The following is a 26,023-nucleotide window of genomic DNA, read 5'->3' on the forward strand; positions in this document are numbered from 1 at the left end:
AGACATACTAAGTCACTAAAGAGAAGGCATTGTTTCATTCTCTGTATGTCCAACACCACCTGTCAATAGTAGGAGCTTGTCAATTAATTGCCATAAACTGATCCAGGTTCTTTGGATAGAAAAAAAAAGTCAGTTCCTGACCCTAAAGAACATAAGTTCTAACAAAGGAGAATCACTTCATGTCTCCAAGTCTTCATCCTTCATAGTAAAATAATGACAATATTAAACTCCCTAGATCAACCACATAGACAAAGTGGTTTAGAACTATAAAGAGTCACAGATGGGGCAGCTAGGTGGCTTAGTGGATAGAGCACTGGTCCTGGAATCAGGAGGATCTGAATTCAAATCTGGTCTCAGACACTTAATAATTACCTAGCTGTCTGACTTTGGGCAAGTCACTTAACCCTGTTGCCTTGCAAACACACGCAAACACACACACACACACACACACACACACACACACACACAGTCACAGAAATAGGAACTGATTCTGTTACAGTACCAGAAGGATAGGTACATAAACTGAGGCAAAAATTTACTTTGACAGAAAACTCATTGTATGAATCTGTTTCCTTTGCCTTATGCATTAAAAAAAAATCACTGCCAGTGCATATAAATTAGCTCTTTGAGATATTCTTAAATTCTAGTCCTCCCAGTGTTAATAATAATGAGAATTGATGTTCACTTAAATCCTTTATCTCAAAATTCTCAGAGGCAGAAACTATAGGCATTATTATCCTCATTTTACTGATAAGGAAACTGAGGCTTAGCAAGGAGAATTACTTACTTAAGGTCACACCGCTTGACAGGTCTTTATGACACTATCTCTAATACCTCTCGGCTAAAGTTAGGAAGTGGACTTGTTATTTCTTCAATATAGAGATCTTCTCAGAAGAAGACACTCCTTTCCCCATTGTGGATCATCAGCTTCTCTGCAGGTACAGATTTAGAGAATTGACCAAAGGACTGAGAAGTAAAACGCCTTGGTCTGGCCTTCCTAACTCTACCCTCCCATGCTGTCCCTCTACTGGATTTACTTTACCATGTTTTCTTGAAGGGTACCATTACACCTCACTCCACTTTCCAGCTCTCTTTTATATGTTGTTTTCTCCCATTAGAATGGAAGCTCCTTGAAGGTACAGGCTGTCTTTATTTTTGCTTGCATTTATATTCCCATCACTTAGATTTAGTGCTTAGTTCATTGTGTTCACTTAGTTCACTTAGAAAGTGCCTCTAATTGCTAATTCTGCTTATAAATCCACAGAACAACTGAGAATATAACTGTCTTCAAGGATTTGAAGGATTCTCATATGAAAGATAGATTATATTTTTTTCAGTCTGACCCTAGAAGGAAGCAAGGGGGTGGAAGTTACAAAGGGACAAATTTAGTTTGTAAGGGAATTTCTAACAACTAGACATTGTCAAAAAGGGAATGGTGTGACTCAAGAGGTAGTGGTTCCTCCTCATTGGACAATCTTCAAGCTGAGGTTGGGTGATCACTAATTGGCTAAATTATAGGTAATGGGATGGGTGATGGACCATTTCCAGATAGTGCCTAGGTCCTTCCAAATACTCTCAAACATTTCAGTATGATTAGGATTCCAACCCTAGTATTGTAGGTACCAAAAGATACAAGTATTTGTATATTACAAATAAATTAAATAAAATTTATAATAATTCCCCATACAAATATGCACATCTATATACACATATATATTTATATTTGTATGTATGTGTATTATATGGAAGGCTCTTTTGGGAAACAAAAAATAAATTAGTAGGAATCAGAGGAACAGTCAAGTCTTTATCTGCTATGTTCGAGCTACTGTGCTAAGCACTAGGGAGATTAAAAAAAACTGAAAAGAAGGTCAGTTTTCTCATCTGTGAAATAGGAAGAAGTTGGGCTGTATATCCTTCCAAATTCTGTTCCAAGTTCATATCCATGATTCCATGAACCTTTTCTTTATTATAGAATATACAAGTATCTTGACCACCCTACAGAATTTTGATAGCTCTGCTTTTAAGGCTGGATTCTTTATAAAAAACAAAGGTGATATGGTCCAGTTCTGTTGTAGCTATCTGGAAAGAGAATGGGGTAGAAAAGAGCCCTCCCCACTTCTTCCTTTATTAGGGTCTTAGGAAACAGGCAAAAGAAGTATATATTTAGATATATGTGGGAAAGAAAATCTAGCATTTTCAAATGAGAGCTAATGAGACAGAAATACTGTGAGAAGAAAATGCCTCTGGGGTGGGTATGGCAGAGAAGCTTATTTTAAGTCCTGTCTTTGTCAATTATGATCAGTATGATTTTGGGCAAGTCAATAATTTTTTGTGAAATTCATCCTTAAAATAAAGGTGTTAGATTTAGAAGGGTTCTGATCAGGAGCAGAGGATGGGGGTGCTGGGATACCCACATGAACCCTCATCTCCCTCTTTGTGGATTTGCAAAAGCTGTAAAGCTCTGCTCACCAGGGTTCCCAAGTCTTCCTTTCCAGCTGAAATCCCATTTTCTAAGGGGTCCAGTGATGCAAGATACAAAACACTTCACAATAAGGACTCCAGGGGAGATTGAACTAAAGGCTAGTATAGGCTTTTTGAAACTTCAGATAGACGATAAGGTTCAAAACCCTGCAATTTTGTAAGCAGCCAGAAGACAAACTAGGGGTAAGGCAGAGCTCCAATATTTGAAAGTCAAACTGGGTGTTATAGGCTCTAACTGTGCACCTGGAGAGAATAATCTGAAAAACAGGGGCTGAGATGTTCTTTCCCAATGAGTCCCTCTTCTTCCTTTCTGGCCATGAGAATTCCTTGTTCATAGTAAAAACAGATGATACTAATTTCTACAACATTTTAATGGCTTCAAAGGACTTTACCTTTATCATCTGATTTGAACTTAGCTACAGTGATATTTGCTATGACATACAGGTTATTTTTCCAATATATTCCATTCAAGAGACATTTATTAAATGTTCATTATGTGCATAGGTCTGTGCTAGGTAGGCAATGGAGATAAAACTTTAGATCAGACATGGTATCTACATTCACAGAAAATAGATTTCTGATATATATATAAATATGAAAGAATGACTATCATATATATTTCCTATATATAATTTCATATGCATGAAATTATATTTCTTGTATTGGGTTACAATGCTTAGACAATTAGGTTACCTTTGGGAATAACTAGTTTTCTTCAAGTTCAACTTAAGGGTCACCTGCTACATGAAGCCTTTTCTTAGTCGTTATTGTTCTGTTCCTTTTGAAATCATTTCATTTAATTTTGTATATAATTTATATTTGTATATATTCTATTTGTATATAAGTGAGTACATTTTATACTCACTCCCTCTCTCAGTAGGGTTGTAAGTGTAAGCTCCCTGAGGACAGGGTCAATTTAATTTTTGTCTTTAAATTACCATTGTCTAGAATAGTACCTTGTACTTACTAGGTGGTTAATTAACAATCAGAATATGGAACTGGAATCAGGAAGCTATGGATTGAAATCCCACAGTTCTCTCAGATACTTATTAGCTATGATCCTGGATGATTCACTCATGTTCATCAACTGTGAAAAAAGGGCTGGACATGGGGGTTCGAAAGATCCTTTCCATCTCTAAAGCTCAGATTCTATGATCCTATGATGTCAATAAAATTAGATCTTTCTAATCTCATCTCACAAATGAGGAAACTGAAGCTCAAAAGGTTAAATAGAGTCACATAGAAAGGTGGGATTTCAACTCAAGTCTTCCAACTCCTTATTTGAAGTCAGTCTTTTTATCACCTTCTTTGTCTCTATTCTTCAAAAAAGCATCAAATTATTTTTTTTAGGTTTTTTTTTTTTTGCAAGGCAAATGGGGTTAAGTGGCTTGCCCAAGGCCATACAGCTAGGCAACTATTAAGTGTCTGAGACCGGATTTGAACCCAGGTACTCCTGACTCCAAGGCTGGTGCTTTATCCACTATGCCACCTAGCCGCCCCCAATTTTTTTAAAATAAAAAATACACCCAATTATATTTTTAAAGACTTTCAAAAAGAAACAGAGTCCTTACCACCCCATATGCGATGATATCTGAGTACATCCTCATTTCTGGGTACACACTGACAAGGTACCATCGGAATGTCTTACACTGCAGTTTTTTCCTCAGAGCTTTCCTCGCGGAAATGTCACCAATATCAATTCCTGGATCCTGTACATGGAGAAAGGCAGTCATGACTGAAGTGCAGTTTCTCCAGCTCACATATCAGAGCCCCCATCAGTGGGCTCCTGAGAACAATTGTGTGGGTTTGAGTTCTTGGCTGCCAAAGAAGGGTTTCAGACAATACCATTCAGCCTTGAGTAATCGTCATCTAAAACCCTTGACTTCCTCTGGGGTGTCCGAGTTGTAGCAATTACCTGTATGGTAGCTGAAACTGAAGTTTATATGTGACTGGACAAGTAGCAAACTAAATGTTGTCACAAGAAGCCTGAGATGTAAGAATTCCCAAGGCTTATTTGGAAAAAAGGGACATGAAAGTGGGGTTAACATGAATATATGAGGCGATAGTATCCCGATCCTTGTGTTTGTTGATGTGTTCTGATGACGTTGAGTAGTATAATAAGTTATGAGCTTATGGCCTTCATGTATTTGCAGGTTTGTTATAAATTATATGCCTACATATTATATATAGACACATATAAAATATTAAATATTAGATACCTACATATATGTATGTCTGTGACATGTGTATATAATATACATGTATAATAATGTCTACTAAATATAATAAATCCTTATAATATGAATAAGTATATATGTGCATATGTGTGTCACAGAGTAATTCTGGGCAACAAAATCAACTCTACCAAGACAGGTTTACACTTTCTCTACAACTTACACTCTTTGGAAGTTGCTAGGAGCATGGAAGTGAATTGATTTATCCAAGGTCATCCCGCCAGTCTGGGTAAGTGGAAGAAACTGAATTTATGTCTTTCTGCTTTTGAGGTCAATTCTCTATCCATAATGTAACACTACCAAATAAGCACATGTATGTCTTACACACACTTATGGATGATATATATACATATATATATATATATACACACAAATGTTATAATATGCACTTGTGATGTAATTGCATGTCATCATGTAAGTAATGTGTAGACGCACATCATGTGTTCCAAAAATCTTTGTGCAACATTAAGCATTAATAGCTTAAATCTACACTAAGATTTGTGGGTCATTAATATTAAGAGACAAAGATTCATCTACAGATAAAGTTCATGAATTATAGTGCATAGACTTGATGGAATCTAGACATCACTGAAAAAAACTGGGCTACAGTGGAACTTTCTTTATTTCATATTTATCATCTTCATGAACTCTACATTTCAGACAAATGGTTTGCCTGCTGCTTCCTGAATATAGCCTTCCATCTCCCTCCTTTATGAAATGAAACCCTTCACTTCTTCAAGCCCATGGCATCTCTAGTTTCCTTTCAGGTACAGCTTTTCTCTGATTTTACCACCACCATCACCTTCATCGCCTCTGCATTAGCACATGCCCATCCCAATACTACTTTGCATTTATTTGCATGTACTAAACACTATATTATGTATTCCCCCTCTTTTCCAGTCAAATGTAAGCACCTCGAGGAGAGAAACTGTTCCATTTTTATCTTTGTATGTTCCACAATTTATTGTTTTTCTCCTCTGAATCTCAGGTTCTAATGCTAGAGAGAACTCCCTGCATCTATGAAGATTAGTTCTATATCTCATTTATTCTGGTTTTTTAAATTTTATTTAGTTAAGGCAGTGGAGTTAAGAGTGACTTGCCAGGGGGTGGCTAGGGTGGCATAGTGGATAAAGCACCGGCCCTGGAGTCAGGAGTTCAAGTCTAGTCTCAGACACTTAATAATTACCTAGTTGTGTGGCCTTGGGCAAGCCACTTAACCCTGTTTGCCTTAAAAAAAAAACCTTAAAAAAGTGACTTGCCCAAGGCCACACAGCTAGGTAAATATTAAGTGTCTGAGGTCATATTTGAACTCAGGTCCTTCTGACTCCAGAGCCAGTGCTCTATCCACTGCACCACCTACCTGCCCCCTTTTATATCTCATTTTTAGAGAAATGTAGAGGTACTTGTTTTGCAGATTTCTTATGGATCATAGTTCTTTTTGCCTTATCAACATAATAGCCTAGAAGCTCTAAGAAGACAGAGACCATACTTTATCTAAATGTGCTCTCCTCACAGCACTACCTTATTAAATGTTTTTTGGTTGAATGAATGAATGAATGGGAAGTGGTGGGTAGAATGATTAGAGGGCTTGACTTGATGTAAGAAGTTGTTGTTTAGTCGTTTCAGTCATGTATGACTCTCCATGATCCCATCTGGGATTATGGCAAAGGCCCTGGAATGGTTTGTTATTTCCTTCTCCAGCTCATTTTACACATGAAGAAACTGAGGAAATAAGGTTAAGAGACTTGTCCAGGTGTTTCTGACTCCAAATTCAGCACTCTATCCACTGCACCTGAACACAAATCCAATTTCTGATACTATGTGACATTGAGCAAATTGCTCAATCTCTTGGAGCAACATATTCCTCATCCATAGAATGTCAGGACTGGATAATGTGGCCCTTGAGGTCCCTTCCAACTCTAAAACAATGAATAAATGAATGAATGAATAAATTCATCCCAGAAAGAGGCATTTGGGGATTGTAGAAAAGGGACTAAAGGAGGAATAAGGAAAGTTTTGTTCTAGTCTCCATTTACTACTAACTATTCTTATACCTCTCAATGAAGACTTTTCCCAGGAACCTAGATTTGGGACTGGAAAAGATCTTAAGAGGTTAACACTACTTTCCTTGTTTTTTCATATTAGGAACCCAAGACTCAGAAAGGTTAAGTGAATTTCAAAGGTACTGAATCAGAACTGATATTTGAACCATTGATTGCAGAGCCAGAACTAAGTGGCTTCTTCTCTCTGGATCTCAGCCAATCTTTTGTAGAAAGAGGGGATTGGTCTCTATTGGTCTTTCAGCTCTGACATTCTCTAAATTGTGTGACTCAATCCTTTCCGTGGGGCCTAGGGAGTTAGATCACTCTCCTAACAAACCCAAAGGATTTTTCCAAAGCCTTTAGCAATGAGGCTTTTGTTGTCATTAGATTGACTTTGTTGAAGTCATTAAATTGGTACAAAAGGTTTCTTTTGCAGGCTGAGGAAACATCCTAGGGGATGGATTCTGAACTAAAGCCCAATGATTGGACAACCATCACTAATTTCAAGCTTAGAGTATGGTGCTGTTTTCTTAAAAAGATTTCCCCCTGTCAAGGTTTCACTCTGGCAGCTGATTCATCAGTGTATTTTTGTCCTGAGAAGAATTTGTCTCATTTTTCTCTAGGTAGAGTAGGGACCTCTTCTCCTAAGTGATGAAGTCTCATCTGATTGGTTAGCCCAAAGCTCAAGGATGGCTTCTGGCTACCTTCCCTGTCATCTTCATCTATATCTTGGTTCATGTGACAACTGTTTGGTAGGTTTCTGAAGCAGGAATTTCCATGGAAAGAAGAGATCCATAGTCCTCCCAACAGCCTGCTCCAGTCAAAATGCAAGCCTTTCAAAGAAAGCCATGGCCCGAGATAGGAAGAACAGGGTTTAGGTTCTAGGTCACATAGACCCTAGAGTAATGGGCAAGTTATGTTGTGTAAGCTCTGGAAACCTTCCACTATAGTCAAAGAACATTTCAATTTTCAAATCAGAAATCCTTATATGAGGCACCCACCTTAGATACACACACACGCACACATAATAAATGAGCATATAATGCTTTTACTCATTTTTTTTCCCTAGAATCTAGTGAATGGAGGCCACATTGTAGAGTACAGAGTATAGGGCCTGGAGTCAAGAAGACCTGTATTACAATACTGCCTCTGAGACTCCTTAGAGAACTTAACTCACAGGTTTTAAATTTAATTGTTAAAATCAATGAACATATCTATTTTTTTCTCCCTATTTCCTCTTTTATTTATTGGCAGTATGTCTCAGCTTTTCTGAGCTTTAATGCTTAGGATTTATCTACTAAGTCATAGATGGGGAGTGGTCTACACTGGTTAATAGAATTCCAACATGTGGAATTTCCCATGTTGAGAAAATATAGAAAACATTTGTATATCTGTGTTTGTGGAGAAGAGAACAGAAGGTAATGAATGAATGGATGAATGAATCCCATCAGGAAAGGCATTGTGATGGTATTAGATAGGATTGACTTTTATAAGATTCAACAATCTCTAGGAAAGTGGAACTTAATTCATAATTCTGCAAGATGGGTCCAATGGAAGAATCTCTTGCCCAGACAAAGCAATGCATAGTTTATGCCTAATGGGGTCTGTTGTACAGACTGCAGAATCTGATCTGCCAGTAGTGAGTTTGGAGAAAGCCCTGAACCAGATTGTGATCCTATATCCAAAGATGTGCAAGCTCACTGGCAACTGGGAAATTGGGAATTTTGATGGTCCCTTTTCTCATAGATCATGGTGATCTTTAATATTAGTGCTATTTAATATAAAGTCATAGAATACCATAGCTAGGAGGACCTTCTCCTCAATTCTCAAACAAGAGAGCACAAGAGAGAAAGTAACCAGCCCTGGCTAAACAGGATACCTTCCTTTAAACTTTCAAGATCTTTTCTAGTTGGCTGCCAAGGCTGCAAGACTCAATCCTCTAGGACCTATATAAACACTGCATCTGTTTCTGCTAGAACTCTGAGCTTCCTAGAATCCATGGGGATGACCTACCTCTAGGGGTATATTCCAGGCCATATAAACATGGCTCTTAAATTCATCCATCCAGACTTCTGCCACCCTCAGAGCATTTCTTCGGACGTGGGCCGTGAGGTCCTCAGTATAAGGCTTGTGAGCTCGTTCAATGTGGGCTATTCTGGAGCAGGGCAGGACCTCCACGCTCCCACCACACTGCCACACCTGCAAGGGAGAGGATCAGTGTAACTCAGTTGGATTTAACAAATATTGATGGAGATCTTCTTGTGTATAGTGTTCCAGGAGAGACACAAAGTTCATATCTGGTCCTTGTTTTCATGGATTTCATAATCTATCAATAGGAAGCTATGAAGGAAGTCCAGAGCAAGTATTGGGAGAGGTATTTCTAAAGATAGAGAGAACACACCCAACTGGAAGGGGTCAGAATCAGTAAAAAGGAGTTGACTGGGGCTTTAGAGAGAGACTCAAATCTCCTGAGAAGGAAAGAGAGGTCCAGAGAGGGGAAGCAACTTGCCCAAGTGGCACAGTCTAACCTAAAAGGAAGTTCTCTTCACTCCAAAGTCAGGATGACTTATCATTTTATAATATAACCTTGTATCAATAAGCAAATAATAGAGCAAAAAAATCAGGGGCTTATGGATTTATGGAGAGGAGTTTTTCCAGGCCATCTAGTCTAACCTCCTCATTTTACAGATGAAGAAACTGAGGATAAAGGACTTCATACAGGTCACTAAAATCTAAAACCTCTGACTCAACCCATTGACATTTCCTCTGTAGCATGTCAGTTAGATTTTTTTTCCCCTCTTCCTTCAGAGATTCCCAGGCTGGTATCTAGAAGATAGTGATGTTTCACTAGTCATGGAAAGCATTTTGCATGTTAGCGCTTTCTGTTTTACAATTAGTCCCCCTTTCAGCCCCCTAGGAAGCCAGGTTACTTCATCTCTCAAGCTCATTATTCTTATAACCAACTGAGAAATGTTTCATTTCTGTTTTCACTGATCTCAAGCAGAAAATATACCAGTGAGAACTAGCAAGGTTCCTGATACTAGAGGCAGAAATTTCTCATCCCTGATTCCCTACATGCTCAGCCAGGACCACTTGGCCAGGGCTGGTGCGGGGGGTGATGCTATAGGTATATGCTTCCACAGGGATCTTGGACATCATCTCATCCAACCTGTCATGTTATGAGAAGAAAATGGAAACCTCACAAAGGGGGTGAAACAAAGTTCCCCAAATTCCCACAGCAAGTTTCAAGGGCCATACCAGAGACAAATTCTGTCAACACCTCTCTCATGCTCTAAAATATCCGTGTTTAAATTCAATTAAATTTGAAATCAGATATCCTAGAAGTGAAGGAAAGACTGGACAATGAGTCTCAGTTTCTCCATCTATAAAATGGCAATAAATAAACTTACATTACATTTCTCATGAAACTATGAGATAATTCTTTGCAAACTTTGAAGTTCCAGAGAAAAGTGAGCAATTATTATCACCCTTATTTTGTAGATCAGGAATCTGAAATCCACAGATATTAGGGGACCAGTCCAAGGTTAATCGATCTGTCACACAGCAGTCAACAAACATTTAAGGACAAGGACTATCTTTTACCTCATTTTGAATCCCTAATCCTTAGCAGAGTATTTGGCAAATAGTGGGCTATTAACAAAGATTTATTGATTGATTAAAATTGCCTACTGTGTGCTGAAACTATGAAGATACAGAGAAAGGCATACAATAACCCCTGCCCTCAAGGAGCTTATTGTCTAAATGGGAAGACAACAACACATAAACCAAGGAAATAAACATCTCCAGCTACTATATTTCAACTGCTATGTGAAATACAATGGATATAATCCCACACAAACACAAAGAAGAAAGTAAAGGAAGTAAAAATGACTTTTCTTCCATTAGATGATGAGTTTCCCGAGGGCAGGAATTCAATTTGATTTTTTAAAACTCCTAAGGTTTAGCACAGTGACTGAAATACTGTAGGTGCTTAATAAAGGCTTCTTGATTTCTTTTGACTTGCCCATGGTCATCTGGCTAATAAGTGAGAAAGTTGGGACTTTAGCTGATTTTCTCTGAAGCCCAGGATCTTTCTCCACTCCCCACAGGTTTTTTTTTCTTCTTTTGGGAGCCCTGTCACCCATTCATTATTATCTATGTATTCTGCATAGTGGAGGGGATGGTGCAATGGTCTTGGCCTCAACAAAAGTTGGGCTCTTCCTGAGAGATGAGACTGCAAACATATATAAGAATATACAAAATAAATGTAAAGTGGAGTTAGGGATTGATTTTGTGATTTCATTGGGATTTCTAGGTTAGGAAGCTCCTCTTTTGCCAATACAAGTTAACACCTTTTTTTTTCCAACTTAGAGCCTTAGAGTTTTGTCCAGATCACTTAGAGGTTGTACTTGAAGGGGTACAATAGTGGCTCCAGCTGGTAATCACTGACTGAGGAGATGGCACTTGAATCAGACTTTCCTGGCTTTTAGGAAAGCCACATCTTGATTTTACACCATCATGTATAATGGAACATTAATGTCATGTTGGTAATGAGGTAACTGGGTGGTACGGCAGATTTGAGTCTAGACCTAGGGTCCTGTAGATCAGAGTCAACTTTAGCCTCAGAAATTTACTAGCTGGATGACCCTGGCTGTGTCAATTGAGCTATTCGCCTTAGTTTTCTCATCTGGAAAATGGAGATAATAGCACTTACCTCCTATGATTGCTGTGAAGATTTGGTGAGATGATAATTATAAAGTGCTTAGTATAGTGCCTAGCACGTAAGTGTTATATGAACATTAGCTATCATCATCATCATCAATATCATCACCATGTTCAACATCCATACTATAATCATCATCAATACATCATCATTTGTAGTAATAGCTGTAGTAGCAGTAGTTAGTAGTAGTAATAACAGTAGTAGAGTCAAGAGTTCAACCCCAAATCTCATAACTCCAAAATAAGATATCATTCCCTAGAAGGGAATGGAATCCACTTATAAGTCATTTCAAATGAACTCTGATAGAGTTCATGTTAACTCAATGGGCTGTTACAATAAAACAAACTCTTTCAGGACAGAGAGGGTCACAATTTTGGAGCTGAGAAAGACTTGCATTCCAATCTTGCCTCTTACATATATTGGATGAACTTGGGCAAGTTCTTTAACATCTTGGAGCACCAACCAACTCTCTAAACCAGGAGAAAAATTGCTGATCTGCAATGGTAGAGGAGTTTCCTCCCTGGGAGCATCCATGAAAGCACAGGTCCACTCCTACTCCCTTCTCTGATTCCCAGCATCAAAGACAAAATTTGGGATATGATAGGAGCTTAACTAGTGTTTGTTGATGGATTCGTTTACATGGTGCCTGTCTCCTAGGCAGAGTTAAATGATCCCCAATAGTATCAATGCTTGGTAAGCACTACCAGAATTGGCCTTGGGGGTTAATTTTCATTACCTATGATAAACTTAGACAGTTTTTATTTTCCTCTCACTTTGTCCCTCTAATGAAACAGCACCTGCAGGCTTTTAAGACAATAATGTTAATACTATTATGCAAGGGAATTATTTTTTATTGCAATGGGAATGGAGAATATTACATAAGACATTTCAACATTGCAAAATTGAACACAAGGCATAACAGCTCTTTCTCTGAAAAGACAGACCTCTAAAATATCCGTGTTTAAATTCAATTAAATTTGAGAAACATTTATTAGACTTTGTGTGAGACCTTTACTAAGCAGTAGGGATACAAGGACAAAAGTGGAATAAACTTTGTTCTCAAAGGGCTTACATTCATCTAGGCAGTGGATAGAAATTGGAATCTGGGTGGAGGGGAGATGAGGCAGCTCATACTAGCATCCTTAGAATTGCAATGGAAACAGAGTTACTTCCCCATAAAATTTCACCTCTGAAAACATCAACTTAGAATTAAAAAAGATCTTTGTGGTTATCTATTCTATTTTATAGAGGAAACTGAGGTCCAAGGAGGTGAATTTATTCACTCAAGGAGCATAAGAGTGATCAACAGTTAGCAACAAGTAATCATACTGGGAAGTCACTGTTAAACATAGACAAACTGGATATTGGAAAAAAAAACAAGTAAAAAGACTGGCATTCAGGGGCAGCTAGGTGGCACAGTGAATAGAGCACCAGGTTGGCCAAACACACTTAATAATTGCCTAGTTGTGGGGGGCGGAGCCAAGATGGAGACAAGAAGGGATCGAGTCTTAGGAGCTCTCTGATAAAATTCATCAGCTAAGGACTCTAACTAAACTTTTGAGAGACAGAACCCACAAAGGGTCCCAGTGAGGCAGTTCTCCCACTCAAGGTAACCTGGAAAAGAGCAGAAAGGCTCTGCTCCCCAGGATTGGAGAGGTGGCCTGCCAGAGGGGTGGCCCACCAAAGCCAAAGAACCTCAGCCTCCTGGAGGCAGCCCCAGGGCGCTGGGAGTCTCAGCTCACAGCAGCGGGGGAGTCTCCCGAGCTGCACCCCAAGGAGCACTGGCACAAAGTGGGGGAACAGTGGGGGACCTCTGCCAGAGTGAGCACGTGGAGCCCAACCCTCAGGGCACACAGCAAGCAGCATGGTCTTTCCCCAGCCCTGATCCAGGAAACAGAAGCAGGCAGAGCTGGTAAGCAGGAGCCCCCAGGGCATGAGCCCATTGAGCCGAGGGAGGGGAGTGAAGAGAGACTGCAGAGTTCTGTCCTCTGCCTCTGGAACAGGACTCTGGGGCTCTGACCACATTCAGATCCTGATCACAGTCTAGGCCCCCCCATAGAACAGCAGGGCCGCCCCCCACCTCAGCCCCATGGCAAAGGGAGGTGCTTATGGTCATTCACAGACCAGGAGAGAGGACAGAGCCTCACACACTGAGACCCTTGTGGGAGTGTCCCAAAAGCTCAAGAAACACCCCAAACCAGGCCCAGGATGGGTAAATGAGCAAGCAGAGAAACAAAAAGAAGACTATTGAGAAATATTTTGCAAATGAGCCCAAGAAGGACCAAAATACTCAGTCTGAAGATGAGGAAGCACAAGCTCCTGCATCTAAAGACTCCAAGAAAAACAGAAATTGGGCTCAGGCTATGACAGAGCTCAAAAACGACTTTGAAAATCAAATGAGGGAGTTGGAAGACAAACTGGGAAAAGAAAGGAGAGAGATGCAGGAAAAACATGAAAATGAAGTCAGCAGCTTAGTCAAGGAAATCCAAAAAAATGCTGAAGAAAATAGCATGCTAAAAACCAGCTTAGGTCAAATGGATAAAACAGTTCAAAAAGTTATTGAGGAGAAGAATGCTTTAAAAAGCAAAATTGGCCAGATGTAAAAAGAGACAAGAAAACTCTCTGAGGAGAACAAATCCTTCAGACAAAGAATAGAATTCAGGGAGATTGATGAATTTAACAGAAATCAGGAATCAATACTTCAAAACCAAAAAAATGAAAAATTAGAAGAAAATGTGAAATATCTCATTGAAAAAACAACTGATATGGAAAACAGACTTAGGAAAGATAATTTAAAAATTATTGGAATACCTGAAAGTCATGATCAGGAAAAGAGCCTTGACATCATTTTCAAAGAATTACTACAGGAAAATTGCCCTGATATTCTAGAAGCAGAGGGCAAAATAGAAATGGAGAGAATCCACTGATCCCCCCGAGAAAGAGATCCCAAAAAACCAACCCCTAGGAATATTATAGCCAAGTTCCAGAACTCCCAAGTCAAAGAGAAAATATTACAAGCAGCCAGAAGGACACAGTTCAAATATCATGGAGCTGCAGTCAGGATCACACAGGACTTAGCAGCAGCTACATTGGAAGCTCATAGGGCTTGGAATACAATATACCAGAAGGCAAGAGAGCTTAGAATGCAGCCAAGAATGAACTACCCAGCAAGGTTGAATGTCCTCTTCCAGGGAAAAAGATGGACTTTCAATGAACCAGGGGAATTTCAAATGTTCCTTTTGGAATGGCCAGAGCTGAACAGAAGGTTTGATCTTCAGATACAGGACTCAGGTGAAGCATGGAGATTGGAGGAGAGGGGGGAAATGAGGATGAACTGCATGTATTCCTGCATAGAAAAATGACACTGATAATACTCATGATACTGATAATACTCATATGAACCTTCTCAGTTACTAGAGCAGGTAGAGAGAGCTTTTATAGTTGAAGCACAGGAGAAAGCTGAGTTCGAAGATAAAATATGGTGTAAAAATGGAGTCAATAGAAAAAAAGGGAAATGGAATGGGAGAAAGAAAAAGGAGAGGGGGAATAGTCCAAGATATTTCACATAAGATTTTTTTTATTACAATGAGCTATTGCAATGATATGGAAGGGGGGAGGCAAGGGGGAATGAGGGAAACTTTGCTCTCATCAGAGATGGCTAGGAGAGGAAACAGCAAATATACTCAATGGGGTATAGACATCTGCAGTAAGAAGGAGGGGGGAGCAGGGGGAAGGGGTGGGGATGTGAATAAAGGAGGAGAGGATGGACCATGGGGGGAGAGCGGTCAGATATAACACATTTTCTTTCTTACTTCTTGCAAGGGGCTGGGAATGGAAGGCCTGCCCAGGACCACAGGGCTGGGTGGATTCTGGGCCTAAGGGGTGGTATGGGGGCTCAGGGCTTCTTGGCCCCAGGACCAGGGATCTGTCTGCTGTGCCACTCAGCGACCCTACAGCAGAGTCATAGTGAAAGGAGAGAGAAAATAGAGTACATGGTAGTGGAGAAATAAGAAAGGAGGGAGTTGCGATCAGCAATGGCAACAGTGGAAAAATATGGAAATAACTTTTGTGATGGACTTATCATAAAGAATGAGATCCACCCATGACAGAGTTGTTGGGGTTGGAACAAAGACTGAAGCACATTTTTTGTTATTATTATTTGGGGGAGGGTGCAGGGCAAGTGGGGCTGGATGGCCTGCCTGGGGCCACATAGTGTGGTGATCTTTGGGTGTCTGGGGCCGGATTTGGACCCAGGTGCTCCTGGCTCAAGGGCCAATGCTCTGTCTGCCACCCAGCCACCCCTACTATTATTACTATTTTATTTTATTTTGGGTCTTTTGTTCCTTTCTTTTTTTTTTTTGTTTTTGCAGGGCAGTGGGGATCGGGTGGCTTGCATGTCACACGGCTGGGTGATTGTTGGGTTTATGAGGCTAGATATGGACTCGGGTGCTCGTGGCTCCAGGGCTGGTGCTTTGTCCATTGCGCCACCTGGCCATACCTATAATTATTACTATTATTATTTTTTATTTTAATTTTTTTCTCTCCCCTTTACTTTTTTCGCCCAAACAAGTCTATATTCATGGGGGAGGAGGGATATTTTGTTTACTTGTAAACAAGAATATTTTATTAATGTAAAAAAACATTTGTATAAAATGAGAATAAAAATAAATAAATTAAAAAAAATAATTGCCTAGTTGTGTGACCTTGGGCAAGTCATTTAACCCCACTGCCTTAAATAATTTTTTTTTAAAAAAAGACAGGCATTCTCCTCAAAGAGTTTATAGATAGGGCAGTGAGAAGTGAGAGGCAAACAATAATGAACTTAATGGAAAATCTTAGGTGGATTCTGGTTTGAAGAAATATATAATCTGAAACTGACCATTGAAATCAGCAGGGAAACACTTGGATAACTCCCTAGGATGGGGCATGTGTCTAGAACCACTGTCTCAGAACCACTTCAGACAAATAGCTGTTGGAAGATCTTGGAAATCACCAATTACCTAATGAAAAGCTCATTCTCCAGTACCCCTGAAAGACAGTCATTCAGTCCTTACTTGGATGTTTCTAATGGGAGAAGATTCACTATTACCTCAGACAGCCAGCTCCTTGTTTTTGGTGCAGTTCTAATTGTAGGAAGCCCTCCCTTAGAGAAAATGACATCTGCCTCCTTGCAACTTCTACCCATTGATCCTACCTCTGCTCTCCAGGGACAAGCAGAAAAAATTTAATCCCTCTCTTACTTCCTTGACAACTCTTCAGACACTTAAAGACAGTGATCATGCTCACCTGAGTCTTCTCTCCTCCAGGCTAAACATCTCCCTTTCCTTTAACTGTTCCTCATATTACATAGTTGTCAAATCCATTCCCTGATGTATGTAGCCTCTCCTGGTCACAGAACTGAAACTAGTGCTCTAGATGAGATCTTTCTAGGGAAGAGCTCAATGGAACTGAGACTTCCTTGGCTCTGGACACACACACATACACAAACAGGTGAATAGCTCCACTTTCCCTTCCCTTGAGGTTTATGAGAATATGAAAAGGAGTGATTTTTGCAAAGTTGACTGCTGTCCATAGTGTGTGTGTGTGTGTGTGTGTGTGTGTGTGTGTGTGTGTGTGTGTGTGTTTAGGAGGCAATCAGATGATTTTTCCAATTAAAATGAGGAACTTACAAAGCAATGAATTTTAGGTTGGACCTTTGATTCTCCACATATCTTTCTGTATTGAATGTAGACATATCCACTGACACCTTATTAAAAGACAGCACCTAATTACAGAGGGTAATTATCTTATTTACTGTCACTCTTTGGTTCCTCCTAAGGCAGTGGCTCTCCTTTAGTGTTTTGAGAACCACCAAGGTACTCAACAAGGATCCAAAAGGTTCATGCTAAAAAAGTATCTAATGGTACTATAAAAGAAAATAATTGTAATAATATTATGAAAAGTGCAAGTTGCCTGGTATTCACAACATATTTTTTTGTTGTTACAGAAAAGGTTCATGAAACAAATTGCATTGGGAATTACTGTCTTATGAAATGGGTTTCATTGACTGGAGCTAGTTACAAGATGATTTGGTTGCCTAAGAGCTATGGGAGAAATGATCTGTCTGAGATTCAGTACCTTGTGCTGGTCTGGAAGGAAGGAAGGGTTTATTAAATGCCTACCAGAAGCAAAGCACTATGCTAAGTGCTTTACAAATATTATCTTATTTGAGCCTCACGACAATCCTAGAAGCTATGTGTAATTATTACCTCCATTTTGTACTGAAGAAACTGAGTCAGATAGAGGTCAAATGACTTGCCCAGGGTCACAACTCCTGACTCTAGACTCACTGCTCTAGCCACTGCATCACCAGAAATCTCTAGAAATGAGAAAACTGATAGAACACTCTCTTTCTTTTTAAACTTTTCCCATCATATCATCTATCTAACACACAGTAGGAATAAAGGAGAAAGGGGAGAGAATTTCTTCCTGTTCAGTAGTCCCAAAGTATGTTTGCCTATTGGGGAAGGGGGGAGATGTTTGAATCACAAGATGGCATTACAAGTCTTGGAGGTTCAGTATGTAATTCTATGAGGGAAAGGGATTTCAGGAGAATGTTAGAATATTATCCTGTTGGCAATCCCAAATTCATTTCTTTCCTGAAAGAAAGTATTCTGAGTGTTTTATGTTTTCTATACCTGTTTCTAGGCCTCAGAGAATTATTTGTAACTTCAGTATTATCTCTAGCATGAAATAAAGGCTGTCCTCTATTCAGTATACATTTGTTATCTTAAGGGTTTGTATATTTTATATCCACCTAGACAGAAGCATTTTTGGAAATTTCCCAGAGTAAATTCTGGATGTTGGCATATATGCCAGAGAGATATAAATCTTTCAGGGATCCTAAGTGAGAACTCAATCCATGTAGACCCCCATCTTATAGGATCCTGGACCACTGGTCATATATACAAATGGGTATAGTGGGGGGAACACACTGAACTGATAACCAGGAGGTGTAGTACCAGTTCTGCTACTAATGACTTCTGTAATTTGGGGTAGATCATTTCCTGTTCCTAGTTCTGTTTCCTCAGCTATACAATAAGGGGGTTAGATATCAGAATTTTATAATCCCTTAAGGTTTACAAGATTTACATAAAATATTTCATTTGATCCTGACAGCAACTCTCTGGGCTAAGTAGGAAAAAAGAAAAGGCTTGGCCACGCCTGTAAGACTCCTCCTTACTTGGACATACTCAGATTATCTGAAATAATCAGTGCCTGGGGGCTGTGATGTAAGAGCCTTATTATCAACTTAAGCATCTGGCTACAGTCTCTGGATTCTTGGCAGTTTCTGTGCCTAGGAATAGATGGCATGGATTCAGCAAAGCTATCTCTAGGACACTGCCTAATTGCTTTCTGCTTATGCTGTAGGAAACAAAAAAGAGAGTCTTGAGGAAACAAAAAGAGAGTCTTGAGAAAGATCTCAAGTAAAGAAGATTTCCAGGGGTCTACTGCATGAAGGGAATCCATGGAGCCTCCTGAGGAGAGTCATACCCACTGATTTTGGAAACAAGTGGGAACTGTCCGTGGTTATGATCATATGAGGACTGCAGCTTTCTGTGAGGGGTTTTGGTTTACATCTTTTTTTTAGTAGGAGGGGAAGCTGAGCATTCTTGTCCAACAGCAGACCAAGAATTAGATTGTAATTATTTTGGGGATTGGAGGAGGGATAGGAGATGGACATCAGCAATGAAGCAGAAAGGAACTTAGAACTAGGAACTAGGTTGAGGGCATGAAGAAAGGGTGTGTGTGTGTGTGTGTGTGTGTGTGTGTGTGTGTGTGTGTGTGTGTGTTTATGATAGAGGGAGAGAGAGAGAGAGAGAGAGAGAGAGAGAGAGAGAGAGAGAGAGAGAGAGAAAAGACAGGAGGGATGAAAATAGGGAAGTAGGGAGAGAGAACAGGCAGAGGAGGTATCTTTTCAAGGAGGCAGCAAAAAATTATGACAAGATGGGGTAGATCTAGAGGCTCATTAGATGGGAAGAAGCCAGTTAACCCAGGAAGCTGTGGCAGCTTCTATAGCTAGATTACAGACAGATATTTTAGTATTTAAATTCAAGACTCTGGAACACGACAATTCTGTGTTTTGATATTTTTCCTCCTTGAGATACAAATAAAGAGCTTTTTGAAAAACTTGCTTAGACAATCCACTTGGAGTCAAAGAACCTCAGTCCAGATCACCTGTCTATCATTACCTGTGAAGCAAATCCCTTCACCTTTATGGTGGCCTTTAAGTTTCTTTATTTGTAAAAATAAAGATGTTGGATTACAAGATCTCAAATGTCACTTCTAGTTCAAAATCTAAAATCAAAGAGGAAGACAGAGGGTGTCCTAGCTTGGGGTCAGTAAGAGACTGGAAAAAGTTGTAGAATGATTCAGGAGTGGACTTTTTGGGGAAGGAGGGTCAAATTGACCATAGGTAGAAAAAGAGAAAATGTCTGGTAGGCCTGGCATTAGGGTTGCCAGGGTCTGTTTCCTCAAACCTATCTCATCATTAAGTCCAGGGGATACTGTGTGCATTTATACTATGCACATAGTATAAGTTTGGATACTGAGTACCTGCATGACCTTAGGTAAGTCACTCTGTAGCTCTGGAACTCAGTTTATCCATCTGTAAAATGGATAGGTTGCACAAGAGGGCCTCCAAGGTTTCTTCTATCTTTTAAACTATAAAATTGTGGTCTTAAGACTGAAAAATCTATCCCTTAGTGGTACTGTTAATGAATGATCTGTGAACATTTTATGTGAGCAGATGGGCACCAGAGGTCAAAGGCAGTTGGTGGTGGGGAGAAAGAATTTGGTAGTAGAAGGAAGGTCATGTCCAGTACTTTCTGCCCCAAAGGCACACAATCTGGTGAAGGGACTATCAGGTGATCACTGGTGCCCGGGAAATGAGGTTTTAAATACTACCTCTGCATCCTCTTATTTATAAAAGGCTGTAAAAGTGACATATGACTAGACTTAATTGTACCCAGTGATTTCCCTCAAAGCCAAGCTGTTTTTCCACAAGGCTCTGATGCCTAAGTGCATCCTATTGCAGCCCAATAGAGGCATTTAGCTATTTTGATTATGTGGTTTAAATTAATGTCATAAAACCAGGAAAGACACTGAACGAACAGAGACAATCTCAAACAGCTTCATATAGTGAAAATGTTAACTTCATTTCACTGTAAACCACCACACTGCCCCATGTCCTAAGGCATCTACTGTAGAAGTGCTTCCCCAAGACTCCCATAACTTAATATGATAGTAAACAACGATTAGCTAGTGCTTGAGCAGACTCCAATTAATCAGTCTTTCTATCCTGAAGCAGAACGTTGTGCTCACTTCTTCAAAAAGGACTGGTCCCCCAGCCTAAGGAAAAACATGATATAGATGCTGCAATGTGAGGTCCAGGTTTGACAGGGAGAATGTTGAAAGTCAAAGAAGTCTTGGTTTGGAAGGGACTTGAGAGGCCATTTAGACCAATACATTTTTACAAATCAGAGAAAAGGTTCAGAGAAGTCAATTTACCCAAGGTCACCCAAACAGAAGAGTCAAGATTTAAAGCTAGGAACTGTGATTTGAGTTGATGAGGTCCTGAAACAGGCTGCAAGTGAGTGTCAGAGGAGAAAAGGGGGTGAATTCAACAGTTGTTGCAAAGGTGAAATCATTAGGCCTTGGCAAAGAGCTTGGATATGGGGGGGGGCAGGGAGGAAGGAGTAATAGTGTAGAATCCAGGATGACCCGAAGTTTGGCAGCCTGAGGGACTAGAAATATGATGTTTCCTCTATAGTAATAAGGAAGGATGAGGGAAGGTTTGGGCAAAAGATAATGAGTTCTGTATTGTCACAGTCTTGTCAATCACCCCTATTTTTGCCAAATCTTATTCAATTCTCATAGATTCTCAATCTAAAATATAAGCTTCTCAAGGGTAGAGACTTTTTCAATTAGTTTTCCAAAGTCCAAGATAGTGCCAGACACTTAGAGGGCATTTAATAGTTATTTGATGATTGACTAATTCACTAGTAAAATTCCCACATACACTGTACCATATTTTCTCCATGGGGCTCCAGTTTCTAGTTTCATTCTGCCTGTTCTTTATGGGCAGATGCATTGGTTTTCTACTAACCTGAGACATTTAAGACAGAACAGAACATTAGAAAAGGTACTTCTTTTGGTATTATAGGACTTGGCTTCAAATTTTGTGTGATGATGTATAAGTTATTTGACCTATCTAGGCCTCAATTTCTTTACCTGTAAAATGATAGGGTTGAACTAGATCTATTATCTATTACTATGTTACAACTTTTCTATCTTCTCTTCTTTAAATTCTAACTATTCATATTCTCATACCCAACCCCTCATACTTCTCTCAGGTCTTGGTGGAAAAATGGTTCCACTTCCCTTCTAAGACTCAGTTTTTCCCAATTGCTCTTGATTCTATCTTGCTCTACCTTGTTTGGTCCTTTCTCCCCAACTTCTGCTGTATATCCTTTTCTTCTTTCTCTGATGGCTCTCATTTCTGCTTTCAAACATGCATGGATTTCATAAATTTTAGAGCAACAATTTTTCTCTTTTCTCTACTATCTTCTCAAATAACTTTCTCTCTTTCTTTCTTTCCTTTCCTCTCCACTAAATCCCTTTGTAATTCCAGGCAATTATCTACCTAAAGAAATTATTCTTTCAATCAGGAAGTAATCAATGGCATCCTTATTTCAAAATCCAATGACAATCTCTCTGTCACCATTTTCCTTTAAAAAAGCCCAACAAAACAAAACCTTTGCAGCATTTGAAATTCTTGACCAATCCCCCTGTGAAATTCTCCATTCTTTGGTTTCCATGGTATTCTACTAGCTGATTGACCTCCAGCCTTTCTAGCTGCTTCTCTTTCTACTTCATAACATCATAGATCTAGAGAAAGGACCTCAGAGGCCACCTATTCCAACCCACTCATTTTATGGTAATTATTATTGTTAATAGTAATAATACCATTTATATAGGAATTATGGTCTGAAAAGCTCTTCATAACTATCATCTCATTTTATCCTCATAACAACTCTGGGAGGAAGGTGCTATCATTATTTTTGGGTTTTTTTAGATGAAGACACTGAAGCAAACAAAGATTAAGTGACTTTCCCTAGGTCACAGTGATGGAATTTGTAAGTATTTTCTTGGGTTTTATTGGCTCTTATATCATACCATTCTTTCTTCCCCCGACTGTCTCCTTAAAGTAAACAACTTCCTAGGTCTTTCATCCCACACCTATTCTGAGCTCCACTTCTGTATTAAAAACTCCCTACCTCCATTCTCTATCCTCTACTATCCATCTCAAATACTGCTAAAAATATCTTGGTCTGAACTTAAGAAACACCAATGAAATAGGCATTTCAATATACATAATAGATCAGAAAAAAGAATTGTCCAGGAAACTTCAGGTCTCCATTAGGTATTATTCACTTGTCTTCTGAAACATCTGGAAAGTTCAACCCATAGTTTTTAAACCTGTCCCAAATGGTGGTAATTCTTTCTGGCCGTCCTTCTCTTCTCCTGTATGGATTAAAACAAAAACAAAACTATAACTCAATGACTTTTTTCTTTTTTACTTTTATGTTTTATTATCCTTCAACATTCATCTTACCTCTGTTTAAAAGGAAAAAATAAAGAAATGAAAGCCCTTAAAAAATGTAAACAGTCAAACAGGACAAGTTCCTCCATTCAATATGCCTGAAATTATTTTGCATCTCCAATCTCTTAGTTATCTGCCATCGCATGCTACACATTATTATATAATAATCTTCATTAAACACAACTCTGACCATATTATCTACCTCACCAAAAAAATCTTGAAAATTTCCCCCACAGTCTAGAGAATAAAATTCAAATTCCTTACCCTGATATTTAAAGTCCTCTGGGATCTTGTTCTCATTCTACTTTTCAAGCTTATCACATGATAGCTTCCTACAACCTTTCTGCTAAAGCCAATCTCTTTCAAGGGTATTTATTCTTTTTGCATTTTTTTATTTTTATTTTTTGGGTTTATTTTGGTAAGGCAATGGGGTTAAGTGACTTGCCCAAGGTCACACAGCTAGGTAATTAGTAAGGTCTGAGGTTGGATTTGAATTCATATCCCCCTTACTCCAGGGCCAGTGCTCTATCCACTGTGCCATCTAGCTGCCCCAAGGGTATTTACTCTTTAGTTAGGGTATTCTAAGAAAAGAATAGAGATAGGGGAAACTTCAGAGTTATTCTCTCAATCAATCAATCAGTAGATTAAAAAATTAAATATATACAATGTGATTTGAAGATTCAAGAGATTGTTTAGCCTTCCATACAGTGATGATCCCTTATACTCCGGCAAATGCAGTTAACTCCTCAGGCTTTTCCTACTACTCATACATTCTCCTAATAGCTCAGTGAAACTGGTAGATCAAATATCATTATACCTATCTTATGGATGAGGAAGATGAATCTCATGGGAGTTAAATTACTTGGTCACAGCCAATTAGTATGAGAGCTGAGACTTGAACTCAGGCCTCTTGTTCAAAAACGAGTGTTCTTTTCAATACACTAGAGCTTTCCCCTCCAACTTAAACTCACTTCCAAGAGAAACAAAAAGTTTCTGAAGAAGGAAATATATCCTACAGGTATTTATGCTCTTTTACCTTCATAGAGCCTAGCACAGATTCTAGTGCTGAGAAGTATAAAGATCAAGCAGGACTAATAAAGATACTAAGCCTACCCTTTCATGGTAGCTGGAGGTCCACAGGCGCTATTCATTGCAAATATTTTCAACCTTTTTCAATGTATCAATTAGTTGGGCTGATATTTTTTCTCACTAAAAATATATATGGGATGATTCTTTTGGAAGGAGAGCAGAAGAAATACATAAGATAATTATAGTATTATAAAAACCAGAAAATATCAATAAAATTTTGTATAAAATACAGCATTTAATAGAGTAGGTTTTCGGTGAATATTGATTGAGTTATTGATCAAATGATGACTTCACTAGATTTCCACTTTGGTTTGGGATTTGAATATAGCTAATCCTACCACTTCTATTCTCCAAATTTCCTAAATACAGCTCACATAGTCCATCCAACTCTCTTATTTTACAGATGGACAATTAAGAGAGAAGTTAAATGTCTTGCATCAGTTCATGTTTCAGCAGATTCAGGAAATCTGTTTCTAGATTTCCAGTTCTCTGCACTGGGGTACTGTCTCATTGTTCATCTTCTCATCCATACCAAGTAAAAAGAACCCCTTGCCATATATTATTTCTCAAGCTGTGTTTCTGTGATTGGTCCCATCAAAAGTGTCTTTTGGACATGATCACTGCTGGGAAAAATAATGCTTATTCTTGGAAGGACTCTCTAGGGTGTCTGAGTATTTGGGACAGCCCCAAGAGAGACTTTAAAAGATTTCACTGTTTGGAAGTGTTTCTTCCTAGTTTTGAAGAGGTAGAAGAGAATGGGTTTCCTGGATGAATTCCAAGGAAAGGGGGGGGGTCCAGTTGAATTGTCTTAAAGCTTTTTATGTTTCAGAAGTTTTTTAAAAGGCTTTTCTCCAAGGATTTAGAATTTGCTGTTGGGCAAAGTGAGAAAAGAGAGTTTAGGAATAGTATTGATCCAAGCACTATGGTATATTACATAAAGGGTACTCTGCGTCCCCTCTAAGGTCCTGGGTCCCAAGGATAGGTGTTGGGCTATGAGTACTTTAAGCACAAATGTATCAGGAGAATGACTTTGGAAATGGTTTTTGCACAGATTATCTATATTTATTTACTCATCTGTTATTAAATGTGAGAGACAACATGGATCAGTGGATGCAAGATCCAGTCTTGAAATCGAGATCTGGATTAAAATCGTGACTCTGATATACCTTGTTTGTGTGACCTCACTATACCTCTCAGGACCTTCAGTAAGTTTTCTAAGGCTACAAATCACCAAAAATATGCTCATCTCTTTAGGTTTCCATAATGGAAATTCTGCAGTATGAAATCATAGTCCTGAATCCCCTCAAAAAATCTGTAAACTGAAATCAGATGTTAGTTTTGATTTAGCATACAGAAAAATTGGTGCTTAATAATGTTGAATTGAGTTATTTTAAATGACCTGAACAATAAAAGCAATCACTATTTATCTAAGTCTTCTTATCTCTTCCAGCAGTGTTCTGCACATAGTAGGTATTTCACAAATATCTATTTCATGACTACTGAATGAGTGAAAGGATGGGCCCATGGGAACCAAAGAGAAGTTTTCTATCAAATAAGGTTCCTCTACATTAATCTGAAAGCTATTTATATCAGATAAATGGGCCTAGCTATTTGTTCTGAATATTTGGAGTCCTCTCTGGTGGGTTAAGTCTCTTTCAATTGCTCTGAGACATATTCTTCTTACCAATGAATTCCGAAAAATTCAATCAAATCAGCTGCTATTCTAAAGCTGATCCCCTGGACTGGGCTTAATTTATGCTTTGCTTTATGAAGATGAACCACTTATTCATTTAAAGTGTTTCCTTTTTTA

At 39.0% G+C, this 26,023-nt stretch overlaps 1 protein-coding gene across 2 annotated transcripts in view; it reads right to left on the bottom strand.

Moving 5' to 3' along the window:
• Window positions 1–26,023, bottom strand: part of GALNT18 (polypeptide N-acetylgalactosaminyltransferase 18) — a 452,134-nt gene that overhangs the window by 84,445 nt on the left and 341,666 nt on the right. For both annotated transcript variants that reach the window (XM_074230318.1, XM_074230319.1), the window contains 2 exons: window positions 8,771–8,956; window positions 4,053–4,190 (listed from right to left, as the gene is read on the bottom strand). In XM_074230318.1, the coding sequence (XP_074086419.1) occupies window positions 4,053–4,190; window positions 8,771–8,956 (324 nt within the window). The remainder of the gene's footprint in view (window positions 1–4,052; window positions 4,191–8,770; window positions 8,957–26,023) is intronic.

Source organism: Macrotis lagotis, chromosome 3, assembly GCF_037893015.1.
Source record: "Macrotis lagotis isolate mMagLag1 chromosome 3, bilby.v1.9.chrom.fasta, whole genome shotgun sequence".
In the NCBI taxonomy this organism is placed as follows: Eukaryota; Metazoa; Chordata; class Mammalia; order Peramelemorphia; family Peramelidae; genus Macrotis; species Macrotis lagotis.